General features: G+C 44.6%; 1 protein-coding gene across 1 annotated transcript; it reads left to right on the top strand.

Moving 5' to 3' along the window:
- The first annotated feature begins 505 nt into the window (after window positions 1–505).
- Window positions 506–17,150, top strand: LOC119342372 (ARM REPEAT PROTEIN INTERACTING WITH ABF2-like). Its single transcript, XM_037614093.1, has 19 exons — window positions 506–920; window positions 1,020–1,186; window positions 1,587–1,759; window positions 1,845–1,965; window positions 2,208–2,282; window positions 6,339–6,433; window positions 6,959–7,034; window positions 7,288–7,395; window positions 8,853–8,981; window positions 9,128–9,196; window positions 9,275–9,334; window positions 9,420–9,543; window positions 9,625–9,764; window positions 15,554–15,617; window positions 15,717–15,796; window positions 15,904–15,968; window positions 16,104–16,221; window positions 16,306–16,430; window positions 16,534–17,150. Exons 1-19 carry the CDS (start codon window positions 584–586, stop codon window positions 16,622–16,624), a joined length of 2,217 nt encoding a protein of 738 aa, XP_037469990.1. The 5' UTR covers window positions 506–583; the 3' UTR covers window positions 16,625–17,150.
- The last annotated feature ends 474 nt before the right edge of the window (window positions 17,151–17,624 follow it).

Genomic DNA, 17,624 nt, shown 5'->3' with positions numbered 1-17,624 from the left:
ATCATACATAATAGACATGTAATTGGCTCGATGGGACATGATATATGAGGATAATATGCAACAAATAAGCTATAAAAATGCGTAAAAAGTGAAGCCATGAGTAGCCATAGCTAGGTGGTCCATTGACCTGTTTTTTATTAATTCTGTTGTTTTTGTACTGGCATGACAAATTATGAATATATTGATATTTTTTGAAAAAGGAAAGAGGAAAAAGTTACAAATTAATTTTTTTGGTAAAAAGAAAGAAAATACTCTACATCAGGGAGTATATTACACCTTTATCATCATTTTCTCACCGTATCCGTACGTGCGCAAGAATAGTTCTGAACTCGTCATCACCAATCAAAATATATACCCATGCAAAAAAAATCAAATCAAAATATAGTACTACTGTACACAACAATGAGGAAAGAAAGTGTATCATTCTCTTTTCTTACAGTATATAAAATAAAAAGTGCTCAATTTTAACCGAACGCGGAATAAATCCCTATCGCGCTGGGGCGCGCATACTCTTTGCTTCTGCCCTTCCCTCCTCCTCCGCCTCCGACAAGTTCCCCACCTTCATCGCCGTCGACCCGCTCTAATGGAGGCGGAGCAGCAGAAGCCGCAGCGCCCGCGGCGCAAGGCGCAGAAGCGCAGGATTGACGACGAGGCCGCCGCCTCGGCCGCCGCAGCCGCAGCCGCCGCCGCCGCCGCCGCCGCCGTCTCGTCGCCGCTCGGCAGCGCCGATGCCGACGACGACAACGAGGACGACGAGGGCTCCGTCGGCCCCGAGATCTGCTGCCGCCAGTCCCAGGCGGCGGTCGCCCGCGAGGTCCGCACGCAGGTCGACGCCCTCCACCACTGCTTCTCGTGGCGCCACGCCGACCGCGCCACCGCCAAGCGCGCCACTAGCGTCCTCGCCGAGCTCGCGAAAAACGGTAATCCCCCAACCCTACGCCCACCGTGCCGATCCGTACTCTTCCCCACCCGTCCAGGCGCCGTTACTGAGGCGGATCTGCTTGCTGCTTTTGCCGCAGAGGAGATGGTGAACGTAATCGTAGAGGGCGGCGCCGTGCCGGCGTTGGTGTGCCACCTGAAGGTGCCCCCTATGGCGGCGGCGGTGGAGGAGGAGCAGCAGCCGCGGCCGTTCGAGCACGAGGTGGAGAAGGGGGCTGCCTTTGCTCTCGGGCTCCTAGCCGTAAAGGTTAATTCGATTAGTTTTCCTCTTTGCACTTTAGCTGAGATTTTGCTTACATTCCATTGCAATTGCTTGAATTGTTCTTATAATCCCAATTTTCTGGGCCGTCGCCGGCTCATACATGAAACATCCCATTTCGTAGCAAAATGCAAGAGGAAAATAAATACCACTCTCTTCCCTTCCCCTAATCTCTTGTCTGTCTGTAAATGTAACCTCATACGCCTTCATAAGAATCTAGGTATACTTGGGTTCAAGCAGAATAGGTTTCAACCTTGCCTAGTTCTCTTTAGGCAATCCATAAATATTATTGTTAACTTTTCTTCAACGCGACTACTTCATTGTTATGATTTTAGCTATGTTACTCTCAGAATTTAGTCATTTATTACTTTTTGTGTTGGTTTACCAGCCTGAACATCAACAACTTATAGTTGATGCTGGTGCCCTACCCCTGCTGGTGACTCTCCTAAGAAGGCATAAAAATGCTACAAATTCGAGGGCAGTTAACAGCCTTATCAGAAGAGCAGCTGATGCAATTACCAACCTTGCTCATGAGAATAGCAACATCAAAACTTGTATCAGGTTTTATTCTATCTACCACTCACTAGTCAATGCTGCGTTTCCATGAAAGTTTTCTGTGCTTGCTGATGGTTTTGTTGTACTGCAGAATTGAAGGCGGAATCCCACCTCTCGTTGAATTGCTAGAATCACAGGATATTAAGGTGCAGAGGGCAGCTGCAGGGGCCTTGAGGACTTTGGCGTTTAAAAATGATGAAAACAAAACCCTGGTAAGAATACAAGAAAGTTTAAGTTAATGAAACCAACATTAATGTTACTCCCTCTGTTCACTTTTATAAGACCTTGAAGACATTTCAGACAATGTGCAAAACAGCTTATTTTGAGTTGTCTGAAACGACTTACAAAAGTGAACAGAGGGAGTAGATATTAACACCAGACTTTCATCATTCACCCATGTATATTGTTTCCTTACTTCTAGATGGTAAATCTTCCCTTTAACTCCTTAATGCAGATCGTTGATTGCAATGCACTGCCAACGTTAATCTTAATGCTGCGGTCAGAGGATGCTGCAATTCACTATGAAGCAGTAAGATACTGAATATTCATATATTTTCATCAAATATACTTCTTTGGTTGAACCCCTCTTCATTTTTAGTGCGGCACTTGTCATGTATCTATTACAGGAAAACATTGTTCTGGTTTTGAACCTTGCTATTTCTCTTATTTTCTACAATCTTGAATAACAGTTATCCTAAGGCCTCAAAATGTATTGTCTTGATTGGCTTAATGGTGAACCTTAGTACTATATATTGCTTGGGAAACTTCCAGGTCAAAATTTCTGTTCAAGTTGCAATATAACTTAGGTTAGTCGGCACAGCGGCACTTACCTTAACTTACTTATCATTATACTCCATTTACATTATGAGCAATGCAGTTATGGTGCACTGTATCGATATTGATGTGCATCAGAACCCAATTCCTTCAGTGTATTGAATTGTTGTCTCTTATTATTATTAAATATTAAATAAAGGATAGAGTAATTCCTTTGTCTAGAGATTCTAGAGCTGCAATAAGGGCTCATATTGTCATTATGTTAATGAAAAGTGGTTCAGTGGCATGTTAACGAATCTGTCGATTACGAAAACTAGACTTTCAGTCTCTTGGACTTCTTATTCTTTTGCTTAGGTTCAGCCGAGGTAGTGGACAAACAGCGGAGAAGAAATATGGCGGGGGAGAAATTTCTTGTGATTGTGAGCAAGTAGAATTGCTTGACTTCAACAAACAAATTGAAGTTCTATCTATCAATATCTATGGTCTTGACCGTCATGATTAACCTCCTTTCATAATACTCCCTACCCCCAGGGAAGTTGAATCCCCGCTGCCTCCTTGAAAGAGAGATGTCCTGAACCACTAGACAATGGCAGTGAAAAATTGAGTGTACGCCTAGGCGCGCTTAAGTGATGAGCGGAGGCCTACCGCTTTGTTTTTGTGGTAAGCGTTGAAACAAAGCGCTCGGATGCCTAGGGTTAGACAAAGGAGAGCGGGGTGAGAGAAACAGAGGAGAGCAAGGCGACCTTGTGCCGCCAGATGTGGGGCTTTCTTCCCGGGCCTCACCACCCATCTTCTTCCCCGACCTAGCGCTGCTGGACCTCGAGCTCCCCGTCCCCGACCTCGCCGCCAGTCCTCTCCCCTCTTCCCCAATCTCGAGCTCCTCCTTGTCTAGGCTGGAGCCTGGTGATTTCTCTCCAGCCTCACCGCTGCCAGCTTGCTTCCCCTTCCCTGAGCTCGAGCTCCTCCTTGTCTCTTCTTCCCCAACATGCTTGCGATTTTAGGCTTTATACATGACTTACATGTTTTGAAAATTGATTTTTGGTTGCCCTTGTTCCTGTCCATATGACGTCCGTACAGAAAGCTTCAGCACCTAGGCACCGCTTAAGCCGCCGCTGAAGCTGTCATTGCACTAAGCAGAGGCACAACTCTCGCTCAGTGCCTAGCGCTTAAAAAATACCTTGGACAATAGGCAACAAAAGAGTTGGTGCTTTGATACATCATTTCTGATGTCCGGAACTGCAGCTATCCGAAGAAAAGATGCTGCCTGATGGAGTGAACGAACTAGTTCTTACTTCTGTTTGGTGCGAGATCCCATGGCGGTAGAGGAGAGCTTTCTTTGGAATAGTCTGACCCAGGGAGAATAGAGTTATTACAAGTGAGCTAATTAGATCAAATCTCATCAACATACATTACTTTAGGAGAAACTGAGAGGAACACAGATATGAGAAATCTTACCCCCCAAATCAATGAGAAACAGGATCTAAAAATATTGTCTATTCATGATGATTCGGTTTCAATCGATAAGGTAGCTGGACCAATGTGATCTACTTTGAGTGTACCTCAAGGCAGTGTGCCTTTAGGGGTCGTAGTATCTGGTAACCAGTCTACTCAAAGAATGAGTGGGATCATCACATCATTGCTAGAAGACTGGTGTCATTTCACTCATAAAAATGTGCAGGATAGCTCAGTTGGTAGAAAAATGAGTCTCATATAAAAATAAAGCAAAAAAAGGATAACGCTTTGTTTGGATGTCCGTATTGGAACACTCCGTATTGAATTGGACTAGAATTCCAATTCGGTGAGGAAACTGAAATGGCACGAATACGAATTCGACTGTTTGGCTGTTCACTGAATTGACCCTTGAAATGCCTCTGAGGTTTCAATACCAAATCTTGTTTGGATGACAAACTTTGGAATTGCATAGCTACATTAGCATGAAGATTATATCTTGGTGTACATGACTGAAAAATTAAATCTGCTCACATGTGACTATAATTGAATGAATATATAGCAGTAAAAAATAGTAAATATTCTAGAAATGAATCACAACAAGACAAATGGTCACACAACAAGAAGAGAAAGTACAGGTTTCACGGTAGCCATATGACCCATACTCAAAATCAACGAGACAGAATTTCTCTGTAAAAAAGGAAGAAAATAACGACATGGTGGAGAAGGAGGTGCTGAATAGGACTGATTGAATCAGTGGTAAGGGGAGAGGGATGCAACACATGGGGATGGGGACGGGATGGGATGATGGTCGCCGCGGCCACCAGATGGGATGGTGGTCGCCGTCAGGTCGGGATGGGGATGGAGACTGGTCTCCATGGTGGTCGCCACGGGAGATGGAGACCCGGAGCGGAGGGATGCGGGAGGGGGCAGAGCAACGGGGACCGGGATTGGGGAGGGAAGGGACGGAAGGGGGAGGACAGAGCTGCGCCGCCGCTGAGCGCCATGGTTGGTCGCCGCCGCCCTAGTAGGCCGCCGTCTCTGCGAGATCCCCTTTCTTCTCTTTTCCTGATTGCTGGGGTCGAAGGGGTAAGTTGCGGGAGATGGACGATTCAGAGGAAAACAGAGCGGGAGCCCTCCGAATCATGGGAGTGAGCTTTACGTTGGAGGCAATACGGCTTGGAAATGGTCTGGCGTTTCCAATACGAATTCAGTGCGCAACCAAACATCCGTATTGATGTCAGATGATTAGCAATTTGATTTCCTGGGCTTCAATGGGGACATCCAAACGCAGTGTAATAGAACTTGGTGAGAGCTATACTTGATTGCACAAATGAACCTAGTGCATGATGGCAGCAAGTATATAAGTATGCCACAGTGGAATTCCTAGAAAATCGTCTGATGAACTCGTTCTAAGTCATAGTGACTCGTATTGCAGCAAGTGCAGAATAAGAAATAAAGCTACACAAAACATGCTGATTATCAGAAAAATGAATTGCATTAGAGGTTGTCAGGCTTCCTGGCTGTGTATCTAGGTGTTTGGGCTTTGAACTAAACATTAGCCTATCGGAGCTTGCTTAATTGAGCTAGTTAGATCCATTCGTTGGCTAAATGATGGAAAATTAATTTGACATGGAAGATGCTTAATTGGTATGACAAGCTTGAGGTTCATAATTAGTAGAGGCAAAGCATCCTTATAATCCGTACTGTGCTCTGCCACACCAGTTTCTGTCGCATTACTAAAGATAGGCCTAGTTAGTGCAATTGAGCAAGCTGAGGCCTTGAGGGAGCCTGCAATTCTGAAATTGAAGTTAAGGACCTTAATGTCACAAATGGGCTTGTTTGAGGAACTCATTTTTCTGTCACATTATTGAAGATGGGCCTAAGTAGTACAATTAAGCAAGCTGAGACCTTGATGAAGTCTGCCAGGCTAAAATTGACGTTAAGAACCTTAATATCACAACCTAACTAGGCAAGTTTGAGCACCTGTCCTGTAGCTTTATATATTTGATGCGATGCACGCAACTTACTTTTTGGAGTGTTACAAAAGAAGAGCTATTCCACATCAGCCAATTGGAAATTTGGAACATTAACACCTTTAACTTAGCAATGGAGTTACTGATCCTGTGAAATTTATACAAAGAAAATGATCCGACTATTTGCTTCTATCAATTACATATAGATTTCTATATAGATTTATACTTTTGCCAAATGCAAAGGCTGTCCTCATAAAGTTCTCTGTATACAACATATTGTGACAATTTTGCATGAAATCACCCTAGTCGTGGAACTAGCCATATGTATGATATTGTTTTTGCTGTGCATGCTAGTAAGTACTAAATACACTCTGTTGGCGTGGCAGGTTGGTGTCATTGGAAATTTGGTCCATTCATCCCCAAATATCAAGAAAGAGGTTCTTAATGCGGGGGCCTTGCAACCTGTAATTGGGCTATTAAGGTATGATGATCGTCATATGCAGCTTATGATGATAGTTTTAATTGTACTCCCTCCGTAAACTAATATAAGAGCGTTTAGATAACTATTTTAGTGATCTAAACGCTCTTATATTAGTTTACAGAGGGAGTATCTGTTAATAATGAAATGCATATTTACTGTATTTATTTGTTGAGTTCTGCTAGAGTACTGCTGGAAATTCAAATTCTATATACTTTACTTTTAGCTGTACATGAGCAATACACACTCGATTACTGATTACACCATTGTGCATGTGTTCCTGGATGCGGATTAATTTTGTTGCTTTAAGGTCAAAACAATATGTGATTATAATGATATAATCTTATGAGATTTTCAAGTGTAAGCTTGCGTGTAGCAAATTATCTTCTAACCCAGATTCCATATCATATCCATATTGTAACACGAGAAACTGTTTTATTGTAGTCCCAATCTTAGTATATGAAGGCATGGTTACCCTGAGTCTGCTCTCCAGCTTAAAGAACCTGTGCTTCATCTTTTCTTTTGCAGTTCCTGCTGTACGGAAAGCCAAAGAGAAGCTGCTTTGTTGCTAGGGCAGTTTGCTTCGGCCGACTCTGAGTGCAAGGTGCTTACGGATGCTTCATTTGTTGTTAGCTCCATTTTTTTTATGACGAGTGATGAAGTGGAAGAGTAAAAAATAAAATGAAGTACTTTTTCCTATATAATACTCTTGTGCTACATATCATTGATTGATTATGTCTACCTACTTACTAAATATGTTGTTTCGTACGATAAAGAGTTAGCCATGGTGAATCAAAAGAGTACAGAATTATTTTTTGAGCTATCCTCTCTAAATATGCATGTATGGGGTTTGGCAGGTCCATATTGTGCAACGGGGGGCAGTCCGACCACTAATTGACATGCTACAGTCAGCTGACTTCCAACTCAGGGAGATGTCAGCTTTTGCCCTTGGGAGGCTTGCACAGGTTATATTTCTCATTCTATACTCCCCTTGCACACAACAATATCAATCTGATTGCTTATGTTTGTCAGCGGGTTTTACTGCAAGTATTTTGGGGACGCATTGTAGCAGTGAAAGAGAAACAACAATGACAATCCTTACTTCCCTTCATAAATCACCTGACATAGTGACAGAGCACTTTCTCAACTTTGCTGCTTCCCTTTTTCTCTATGTTGATTTTACATTGGGATGCAGTGTCCCCTCTTAGAAGGATTGACATGAGAGTGACCACAGGTTATGTTTAATGTACCATCAGTAATTGAAGCCATGCAGCTCATTCTCTTTGTGTGTGTTAAATATCCAGACTAACTGTTGAGCATCTGCCTCTCAAATGGTTTCTGTTCAGATTTGTACCTTTTATTTGTATATATGCTTCTTCGCTGTATCCATTGTCCCGCGACAAGTAATCGTAACCCAGCATAGTTCAGCATATCTCTTGAACATGCGCATTTCTGAATAGTCCTGAAGGAAAATACACCATTTTCTCCCTGGCAGATTCTTCGCAGTGAAATGCCTGTTTGACATGCATGATGAAGTCACCCTGTTCAAATACAATCACTATTAGAATTGACAAAATTGTACAAGAGATAACTTCTCTGCCAGATTATTTGATTAATTTTACTTTTACGTGAGAGATAAACCCTGTTCAAATACAATCAGATCAATTTAAACTGCAGCATTGCACACATACAGATTGATATACAGTTTTACAGATTCTTGTACATAAATTGAAATACAGTTTTACAAATTAAACTAACATCTTTGATCTACATAAGCCAAAGGCTGAAACATAAGCCCCAATGGTCATTGTCATATGGCATATCATGTTGGATATTTTTTTTTGCCTACCAGGTGTCATCTGGACTCCATGCAGTACATTGCCACATTCTGTATTTGTTATTCCCTCCGTTCCTAAATATAAGTCTTTGTAGAGATTTCACTATGGACCACATGCGGATGTATGTAGATGCATTTTAGAGTAGATTCACTCATTTTGCTCCGTATGTAGTCCATAGTGGAATCTCTACAAAGACTTATACTCCCTCCGTTCCTAAATATAAGTCTTTCTAGAGATTTCAATATGGACTACATACGGAACAAAATGTATGAATCTACATTCTAAACTACGTCTATATACATCTGTATGTAGTCCATAGTGAAATATCTAGAAAGACCTATATTTAGGAACGGAGGGATTAGTAAGCAAGAGTTTAGATATTTTAGTGTCAGGCACATGCCAAGTTATTCCCTTTTCATTGTCTTTCTAAGCTGTAAACATTCCAATCATGGGATTGGAAAATGAAACAGTATTCTATTAGTTTTAGTGTGTTATCTCTTTGTTTGGAGTGGGCATATTTTATTTACTTATTTATCTTGATTAACCTGTATGGCTAATTTGAAAGAAAATCTTTTCTTTCACAGGACACACATAACCAAGCAGGTATTGCATACAATGGTGGCTTGTTGCCTTTACTAAAGCTTCTTGACTCAAAAAATGGTTCTCTGCAACATAATGCTGCGTTTGCTCTTTATGGAGTTGCGGACAATGAGGTAATTTTTTATTGTTCAAAATATTGGTTTCTATTTATTATTTCATATTTGTTCTTCAAAGGGAACGAACTCATGTAGTCATGTTCCATTTCTGTTTTATGTAAGCTTCTTACTTTCATGTATCAATAATAACTTTCTTCTTGTAGGATTATGTCTCTGACTTCGTTAAAGTAGGAGGTGTCCAAAAGTTGCAGGATGGCGAATTTATCGTCCAGGTATGTCAACCATCATAGCATAGGTTGGTACTTTCTTAGTAAATTTATACCTGAGTCGGGTTAAGCACTTTTTTTCAGGCTACAAAGGACTGTGTAGCTAAGACATTGAAGAGGCTAGAGGAGAAGATAAATGGACGAGTAAGTTTTGCTCACTGTTTCTTTTTTCTTTTATTTGCCAAGCTGTGGCATCTACTCCAGCTGACTCACGCGCGATCTTTAACAGGTGTTAAAACACTTGGTTTATCTCATGAGAGTAGGAGAAAAGTCTGTGCAGAGGCGTGTTGCTCTGGCTCTCGCACACCTCTGTGCCCCTGAAGATCAGCGAACAATTTTTATTGATAATAATGGTATGAACAATTTGACATCTTAAGTGTTCCTTGTCTCATTTGTGTTTTGTTCTCCATGGATTAAATTCTGGCTTAATTCAGGTCTCGACTTGCTTCTTGATCTTCTGGTTTCGGTCAGCTCGAAACATCAACAGGATGGTTCGGTAGCACTATACAAATTAGCCAACAAAGCTGCAGCACTCTCTCCGATGGATGCTGCACCTCCATCTCCAACGCCACAGGTTAGTAGAAACTAAAAAAAAGGTGATTTGTCTTGACTATGTAGTTATGCTATTGAAGTGAATAAGGTCTTCACAGTGCTTGGAAGAGAGATTTGTCTAACAAAATTGTCGTAAAAAATATAGTTCTAGGGATATATGCTAGTACTACTTTGGAGCTATTAGCAAGATCTGAATTAAATCAAGATCATATGTGCACAAACTAACTTAAAATGTTATTTCCTACAAATCGTGACATCTGCAACCTGTTCTGTCATGTAATTTGTTGTAGTCGCAGGAGCCCACCTCTCTCGTTAGCCTTTTCTGTGTGTGTGGCGGCTCAGCTTGGGAACGGGAGGACTGATGCCTCCTTCTAGGTCAGCACCTCCTCATGGGCTTGGGCCCTAAGTGACAAAGCTAGATGGGCTTGGCCCATACCGGTTCAACACTCCCCCTCAAGATGGGTGGTAGATATCTATCATCCCCATCTTGTCACATGCCAAGTTACAGTCCTTCGTTCCCAGTCCCTTTGTCAAGCAATCTGCAAACTGTTGCCCAGAGCTGACATGAGTAAGACTGATGATCCCAGCATCAAGTTTCTCCTTAATGAAGAAGCGATCAATTTCCACATGTTTTGTCCTATCATGCTGAACTGGGTTATTAGCAATGGCAATAGCTGACTGATTGTCACACCACACCTTCAAGGGTCCCTTCCTCAGAAGTTTCAACTCGCTCAGTAGGTACTTCACCCAGAGCATCTCACATAACCCTTGAGATAATGCTCTATACTCGGCTTCTGCTGTTGATCTAGACACAACAGCCTGTTTCTTGCTTCTCCATGACACCAAGTTTCCTCCCACAAACACACAGTAGCCAGAAGTTGATCTTCTATCATCTTGACAACTGGCCCAATCAGAGTCACTATAGCCATCCACCTCAAGATGTCCACTCTTCGCAAACCACAACCCTTTACCCGGAGTCCCCTTCAAGTATCTCAGAATTCTGTGCACAATATCAAGATGCCCACTCCTTGGTTCATGCATGTATCTGCTCACCACACCCACGGCATACGTAATGTCAGGCCTGGTATGACACAAGTACAATAACCTCCCAACCAGTTTCTGATAATCTTCCTTATTCACCAGCTCGCCTGACTGAGCTGTCACTTGATGATTTTGTTCAATCGGCGTAGGGGCTGCACGACATCCCATCATGCCCATGTCACTCAAGAGATCCAAGGTGTATTTCCTTTGGCACAAAGATATTCCCTTCTCTGTCCGGGCCACTTCAATCCCAAGGAAGTATTTTAAGTTGCCCAAATCCTTCACCTCAAACTCATAGCTCAGACACCCCTTCAATCTCTTTATTTCCTCCTCATCATCTCCGGTGATGATAATGTCATCCACATAAACTGCAAGAATGGTGATCTTTCGATTAGAGAGTGAGTGTCTGTAGAACACCGTGTGGTCACCATTACATTGACCATACCCCATAGCACGGACAACACGTCTGAACCTATCGAACCAAGCCCTCGGCGATTGCTTCAGTCCATACAAGGATTTCTTCAGCCTACATACCTTCCCCGTGGTCTGTGAAGTACCAAAACCTGGTGGTATCTCCATGTACACTTCTTCCTGCAACTCACCATGCAAGAAGGCATTCTTGACATCTAATTGATGCAATTTCCACCCAAAGTTTGCAGCACAGGAAACCAATATCCTTACTGTGTTCATCTTTGCCACTGGAGCAAACGTCTCGTCATAGTCAATTCCATAAGTTTGACTATATCCTCTGGCGACCAATCTGGCCTTATACCGTTCCACCTTCCCCTCAGGATTCTGCTTCACTGTATAGATCCACTTACAACTCATTGCTTTCTTTCCTGCCGGCAATGTAGTTAGCACCCACGTCTTGTTTTTCCTCAGTGCTTCCAACTCTTCTATCATCGCTTCACGCCACTTCGGATCTTGCTTTGCAGCCTTCCAATCCTTTGGGATTGACACAGTTTGAAGAGAGGCAACAAACACTCTATAGGAAGGAGACAAAGCCTGATAAGACACAACATTTCCGATATCATGATCATCAAAAACCTCCGGTGGTAAAGCCTTCTGTGCCGCTTCACGTGTCCCCTTTCGCAACGCAATAGGCAGTTCCACTGTGTCAGATGAGCTTGCACCACTGCCTTGTTGCTCCCCCTGCACTGACTGCTCCCCCTGCACTTGTTGCTCCCCCTCCTGCACAAGTGGCTGCCGCCGAGAATATACCAGACGAGTGTCAGATGAGTCATGCACCTGTGGCACTTGTGGCTCTCGTCGAGAGTACACTAGGGGGGTCTTCTGCCACCGATCTCGAACAGGGAGCTGGAGATTACCAATCTGAATGGAACCCACTGTTGGCTGGACCTGAACCTGCACATCACCATCAGTGAGAGTACCAACCGGAATTGTACCCACAATTGGCTGGACTTGAACCTGCACATCATTAGTGCCCACAGAATCCTCCTGAGTGTGAGATACAGCCTTCTTCCCCTCTTGACCATCCTGCACAGAGTGTAAATGATCAAGCCCTTGAAACAACACACTTAGATCTGTTGGCTCACCATAGAATGGCTCAGACTCCCTGAAGGTTACATCCATACTGACAAACCTGCGTTTCTCTGAGGGACACCAACATTTATACCCCTGCTGACTAGAAGAATAGCCCAGAAAAATACACTTCACCGCTCGCGGATCAAGTTTTCCAACAGAAGGACGGTGATCTTGAACAAAACAAGTACTGCCAAACAACTTTGGGGGAACAACAAACTTAGTTTCTCCATATACTAGCTCACACGGAGATTTCATGCTTAGTATTCTTGATGGTGTCCGGTTGATCAAGTATGTGGCTGTCATAACTGCTTCACTCCACAAGAATTTGGGCACATTCATCGTAAACATCAATGACCGAGCAACCTCAAGAATATGCCGATTTTTCCTTTCTGCCACTCCATTATGAGGAGGGGTGTCTGGGCATGTAGTTTGATGAAGAATACCTTGATCAGACAAATAGGCCCCAAATGTGTTGTTCACATACTCTGTCCCATCAGTCCTGATCACCTGCACCTGCACCTGAAACTGATTCTTCACCAAGGCATGGAAATTCTGAAAACAGCTAAACACCTCATCTTTGTGACGCATCATATAAATCCAAGTCATACGAGAATAGCAATCGATGAATGTAACAAAGTATTTCATTCCATTCATTGATACAACTGGGCTCTTCCATACATCCGAATGAATAAGCATAAAAGGAGAGATGCTCCTAAGCCCCTTGCCCACATATGAGGCTCGTGTGTGTTTGGCATATTCGCAAGCATCACATGTCAACTTGCCCTTGCCTATCCCACACATAACATCTGGAAAGATTCTACTCATCTTATCAAAAGATACATGTCCCATCCTACAGTGATGGATCATCGCCTCCTTCTCCTTGTCCTCCATGGTCGCAGCACACACCAAGTCCGGCTGCACCTCCTGGTCCATGTACCAGAGCCCCCTACGCCTGGTGCCAGTCCCAACCGTCTGGCTCGTCTGGCGCTCCTGAATCACGCAACCGAATTTGTCAAGGATCACACGACAGTCAATTTGATCAATTAGAGCACTGAAAGAGACCAAATTGACAGGAAAAGCTGGCACATGTAACACTGAGGATAGGGAGATGGTCGGAGTGCACTTGACTGTGCCAACCCCTATGACAGGCTGGTTTGTGCCATCAGCAGTTTGCATTGTGCCCGTGTGAGACGGAGGGTGCTTATGGTAAGACTCAAACATGCAGGAATTACTAGCAACATGCTTAGATGCTCCAGAGTCAAGAACCCACTCTGGAGCACTCTCATTAGAAGCAAGACATGCCTCATCCGGATTACCTTCATCAGTGGAGGCCCAGAGAGCAAAGTCTCCATAGTCAGCATCAGCTGCATCTTTGCCTTGTGACGTCCCAATGTCTCCTGCCACTGTCATGTGAGCCCTCTGATCCCCTAAGTGTCCTGAGTAGCCACCTCTACCCATAGAAGCCTGGCCCCTTGAGGTCCCTGAGTATCCACCTCTGCCTCTACCACGCCTGCCTCTGCCAGTTCCCCCTCTGTCGTATCCCCTGCCTCTGCCACGAGTTGGACACGCCCACTTCCAGTGACCTACCTCCCCACAGATATGACATTTGTTGGGATCGCTCCACTCCATGCGCTCAGTGACTGCAAATGTCGAAGCCGGCACAACCTTCATGTCTGCATGCTCAAGAGATAGCCGCACCTCCTCTTGAGACATTGCAGCAATAGTCTCCTCAATAGAGGGCAGGAGAGGTTGGTGCAACAGGGATGCCCTCCTGCCATGAAAGCAACCTCTAAGCCCCTCCAACAGTTTCAGCACACGCCTGCGTGCAATCCACTTGCGCCCTGACTCGATGCAAGCCACATCATAGAGTTCCAGAGGGTCGCAGTTATCCTGCTCTGCCCACAAAGCCTGCAGCTCTGCCACATATGTCATCACTGACATGTCATCACCTTGATGCAGCCGACTGATCTTCCCCTCAATCTGAGCAATGAGCATGACATTGCCCTTACCTGAGTACAAGGTGGACAGAGTCGTCCATATCGCAGCGGATGTGGATAGCCCCTCCACAGAGCGTCCAATGGGGGGCACCACCGAGTTCAACAACCAGCCAATGAGCACAGAGTTTATGACCTTCCATCTCTTTCCCTCCACAGTAGTCTTGTCTCCTGGTTCAGCAACAGCACCCAACAAGTGCCCATCAAGCTCCTTCTGTTCCACAGCCAGCAACGCCCTTCGGGACCAGCTCAGATAATTGGTAGCCCCCTCTAACTTCATGTCCATGGGCGACAGTTCGATCTTCTGAGCCACTTCCTGTCGAGGAACGATGGCCCCAGATTTCGACTCCTCAAGGATCTTAGCTAGCTTCTCGAAAGCCTCAGCAAGGCCTGTTGGCTCACTCATCTTCGGATACAGCCTACACAGCCAACAATAGCAGCAAGCACAGCCGCACACAGTCCTCTGCAGAATCAGCAGTCTCCAGTTCCCTTTCAATCAGCAGCACAACACTGCCCCACTTCTCCTTCCTCAGCAGCAGGACAGCAACCAACAGCAACCTCAGCTTCAGGCAGCTGCAGCACACTTCTCTCCTCTGACTTAGCCGCTGCACACAGCAGCAGTTCCAGCAGCACACCTCCTGTCAGTCCCCTCTACAGCCCCTCCACATGCGCACCTCCTCAGCTCGCGCCGCCCCCTTGTCTTCCTCACTCGCACGCAGCTACTGGCGTAGCTCCCCTGCAGCTGCGAGAGGCCAGCCAGCGCACAACCGCGAGAGGGAACAAGAAGGGAATGAGGGGAAGAGGGAGGAGCCCGCGCCGAGGTGAGCCCACTCCGCCTCCTAGGTCCGCCGTCGCCGCCCTACTCCCGTCAGGCCCCGTCGTTGCCGCCTAGGTCTGATACCATGTTGTAGTCGCAGGAGCCCACCTCTCTCGTTAGCCTTTTCTGTGTGTGTGTGGCGGCTCAGCTTGGGAACGGGAGGACTGATGCCTCCTTCTAGGTCAGCACCTCCTCATGGGCTTGGGCCCTAAGTGACAAAGCTAGATGGGCTTGGCCCATACCGGTTCAACATAATTTTATACTGCTTAGCAGTCTGTTCTTAGTAGTTGGCAAGGCTTTACCTTGCCCTATCCTGGATATTCTTAATGAGCCATAAATCAACTCCTAATACCGATGGATTGGTCCATCCATAATTCTGGCTATTGCTATTACTAAATGTACTTCTGGCTGCAGGTTTATCTTGGAGAGCAATATGTGAACAGTTCGACACTTTCAGATGTCACCTTCTTGGTGGAAGGTTCGTGACGTTTCTGCACCCTGCCTTCACAGAAACTACTTTAGATAATTGCTGTTTTTTCATTAGGACCATAATAATCACCTCCCTTGTGATCCGCAGGAAAACGCTTTTATGCACACAGAATTGCTTTGCTTGCTTCTTCAGATGCATTCCGTGCAATGTTTGATGGTGGATACAGGGTTAGTCTCGACATAACATGATATTCCTTTTTTGGTTGGAAGCTGTGGATCTTGTTTGCTAGTTGAACAATTTCTGTTTACAAGAAACTCACCATTTTCTCAACCAGGAAAAGGATGCAAGAGACATAGAAATTCCAAATATCAGGTGGGACGTGTTTGAACTCATGATGAGGTTAGTAAATCATTGACCATTCTTGTTCCTTGGCCATTGCCCATGGGTAAATCTGCATGTTAGTTCCTTTCTCTTACGGGACAAGGCCTGCTGCCTGCAATTGAAGTTTGGGAACATCTTCTTTGTTTTGTGCAGATTTATCTATACAGGGTCAGTCGAAGTAACCAACGAGCTTGCTCAAGATCTTCTGAGAGCTGCAGATCAGTATCTGTTAGAAGGCCTCAAACGCCTATGTGAATATACAATTGCGCAGGTGATCTCAGGAACATTACCCCCAAAGTTCTATGTTTGAACCGCTGTCGACTGGGTCTAATTGATTGTATTGAATATCTTGCAGGATGTTAATTTAGACAACGTCTCTGATATGTATGACTTATCCGAAGCCTTTCATGCCATGTCACTGAGACATACATGCGTCTTGTTTATTTTGGAGCAGTTTGATAAGATCTGCACCAGACCCGGGTGGGTATCTTAACTTAGGGCCACCACATTGGTACATAATAATGTAACGCTCTTCAAGCAACAAAAATCCTAATCCTTCTAACTGGCCATCTTGCAAATGCAGTTTCTCTCAGCTAATCCAGCGCGTCATCCCTGAGCTCCGCAACTTCTTCGCTAAGGCGCTAAGGCCAAGCCACCGGAGTGCGCAACCATGAGCCCTGCCAACATTCGTTGATAACACCGCCACCACCTGACAGATGCTGCTGGAAATCTTGTACAGCTGAAGTTTCTGGTTCTGGGCATTGGGTACTCGCTCGGTGGTAAGGTTAACTATTCAATCTATTATGGTTCCATGATGGCCAGGTCCTCAATTGACACCAAGCAAGAATGTAACATCCTCCTGTTCGATTGAACAATGGCGATCATGCTAAGGGAAGTGTATCGTTATAGAGACATGTGGTTTGCCTAGATGCAGTCAGACCGGCCTAGTCTGTGATAGGTTTAGTTGGTTGGCCTTGACCGGATTTGTCGGGTCTCGCCGTAGTTACTGAGTTACGTAGGGTCACTTCTGGTTCGCAGTTCCGATTATGTCCGTGTATCTTGTTTGGAGATGTTAAGCTTGAGCGGTGTAATGCTGTAACATCAGTCTGTGTTCTCCATGTTAACAACCGTGCTGATGTTCAAGACTAGTGTTCAGAATTCGTGGGCTGTTTCATATCAAATTCCCATGTGAGGTTATATTATAGCCTTGCTCAGGTTGTTCGTTTCCGCGTCTTCAATAACTTAACATGGAGGTATATATATCTTCCAATTACAAAAGGAAAGAAAGACATGGAGGCCTCTAGCAAAGCACACATTTAGACTACAAATCCTTTGTTCTACGTGGAAACTTGTTTGGCATTATGTTTTTGATAGAAAAATTACAACGCACCTTAGAGCAACTCTATCAGAGTCGTATCGGGTGGAATTCCATAATAACTATTTTTATGGTGAATGGGCTGCAAAATGAATTGCGGACCCGGACTTTGTCACTCTTGCCTACATATTTGGAGGAGATAATTTGGAGCGCACTCCATCCTGAAAATGACCTAGCGTGACAGGCATTTCCGCTCGCATTCCTTCTTCGCGCTCGCGACATCGTTGCCCCTGTCTTGTCATAGCGATGCCTTTGGCTGTCCCTACCGCTGACGTTGTGTTCCATTGGTGCCTCGCAGA

This window comes from Triticum dicoccoides, chromosome 1B (assembly GCF_002162155.2).
Source record: "Triticum dicoccoides isolate Atlit2015 ecotype Zavitan chromosome 1B, WEW_v2.0, whole genome shotgun sequence".
NCBI lineage: Eukaryota > Viridiplantae > Streptophyta > Magnoliopsida > Poales > Poaceae > Triticum > Triticum dicoccoides.
Note: the sequence above shows the minus strand (reverse complement) of the source record. Positions and strands in the feature narration are given on the sequence as shown.

Coding starts and splice junctions, on each gene's coding strand:
- LOC119342372 (XM_037614093.1), top strand. CDS start 584: ATGGAGGCGGAGCAGCAGAAGCCGCAGCGCCCGCGGCGCAAGGCGCAG. Junction 1,760..1,844: donor AACATCAAAACTTGTATCAG/GTTTTATTCTAT, acceptor GTTGTACTGCAG/AATTGAAGGCGGAATCCCAC. Junction 9,197..9,274: donor ATGGCGAATTTATCGTCCAG/GTATGTCAACCA, acceptor ACTTTTTTTCAG/GCTACAAAGGACTGTGTAGC.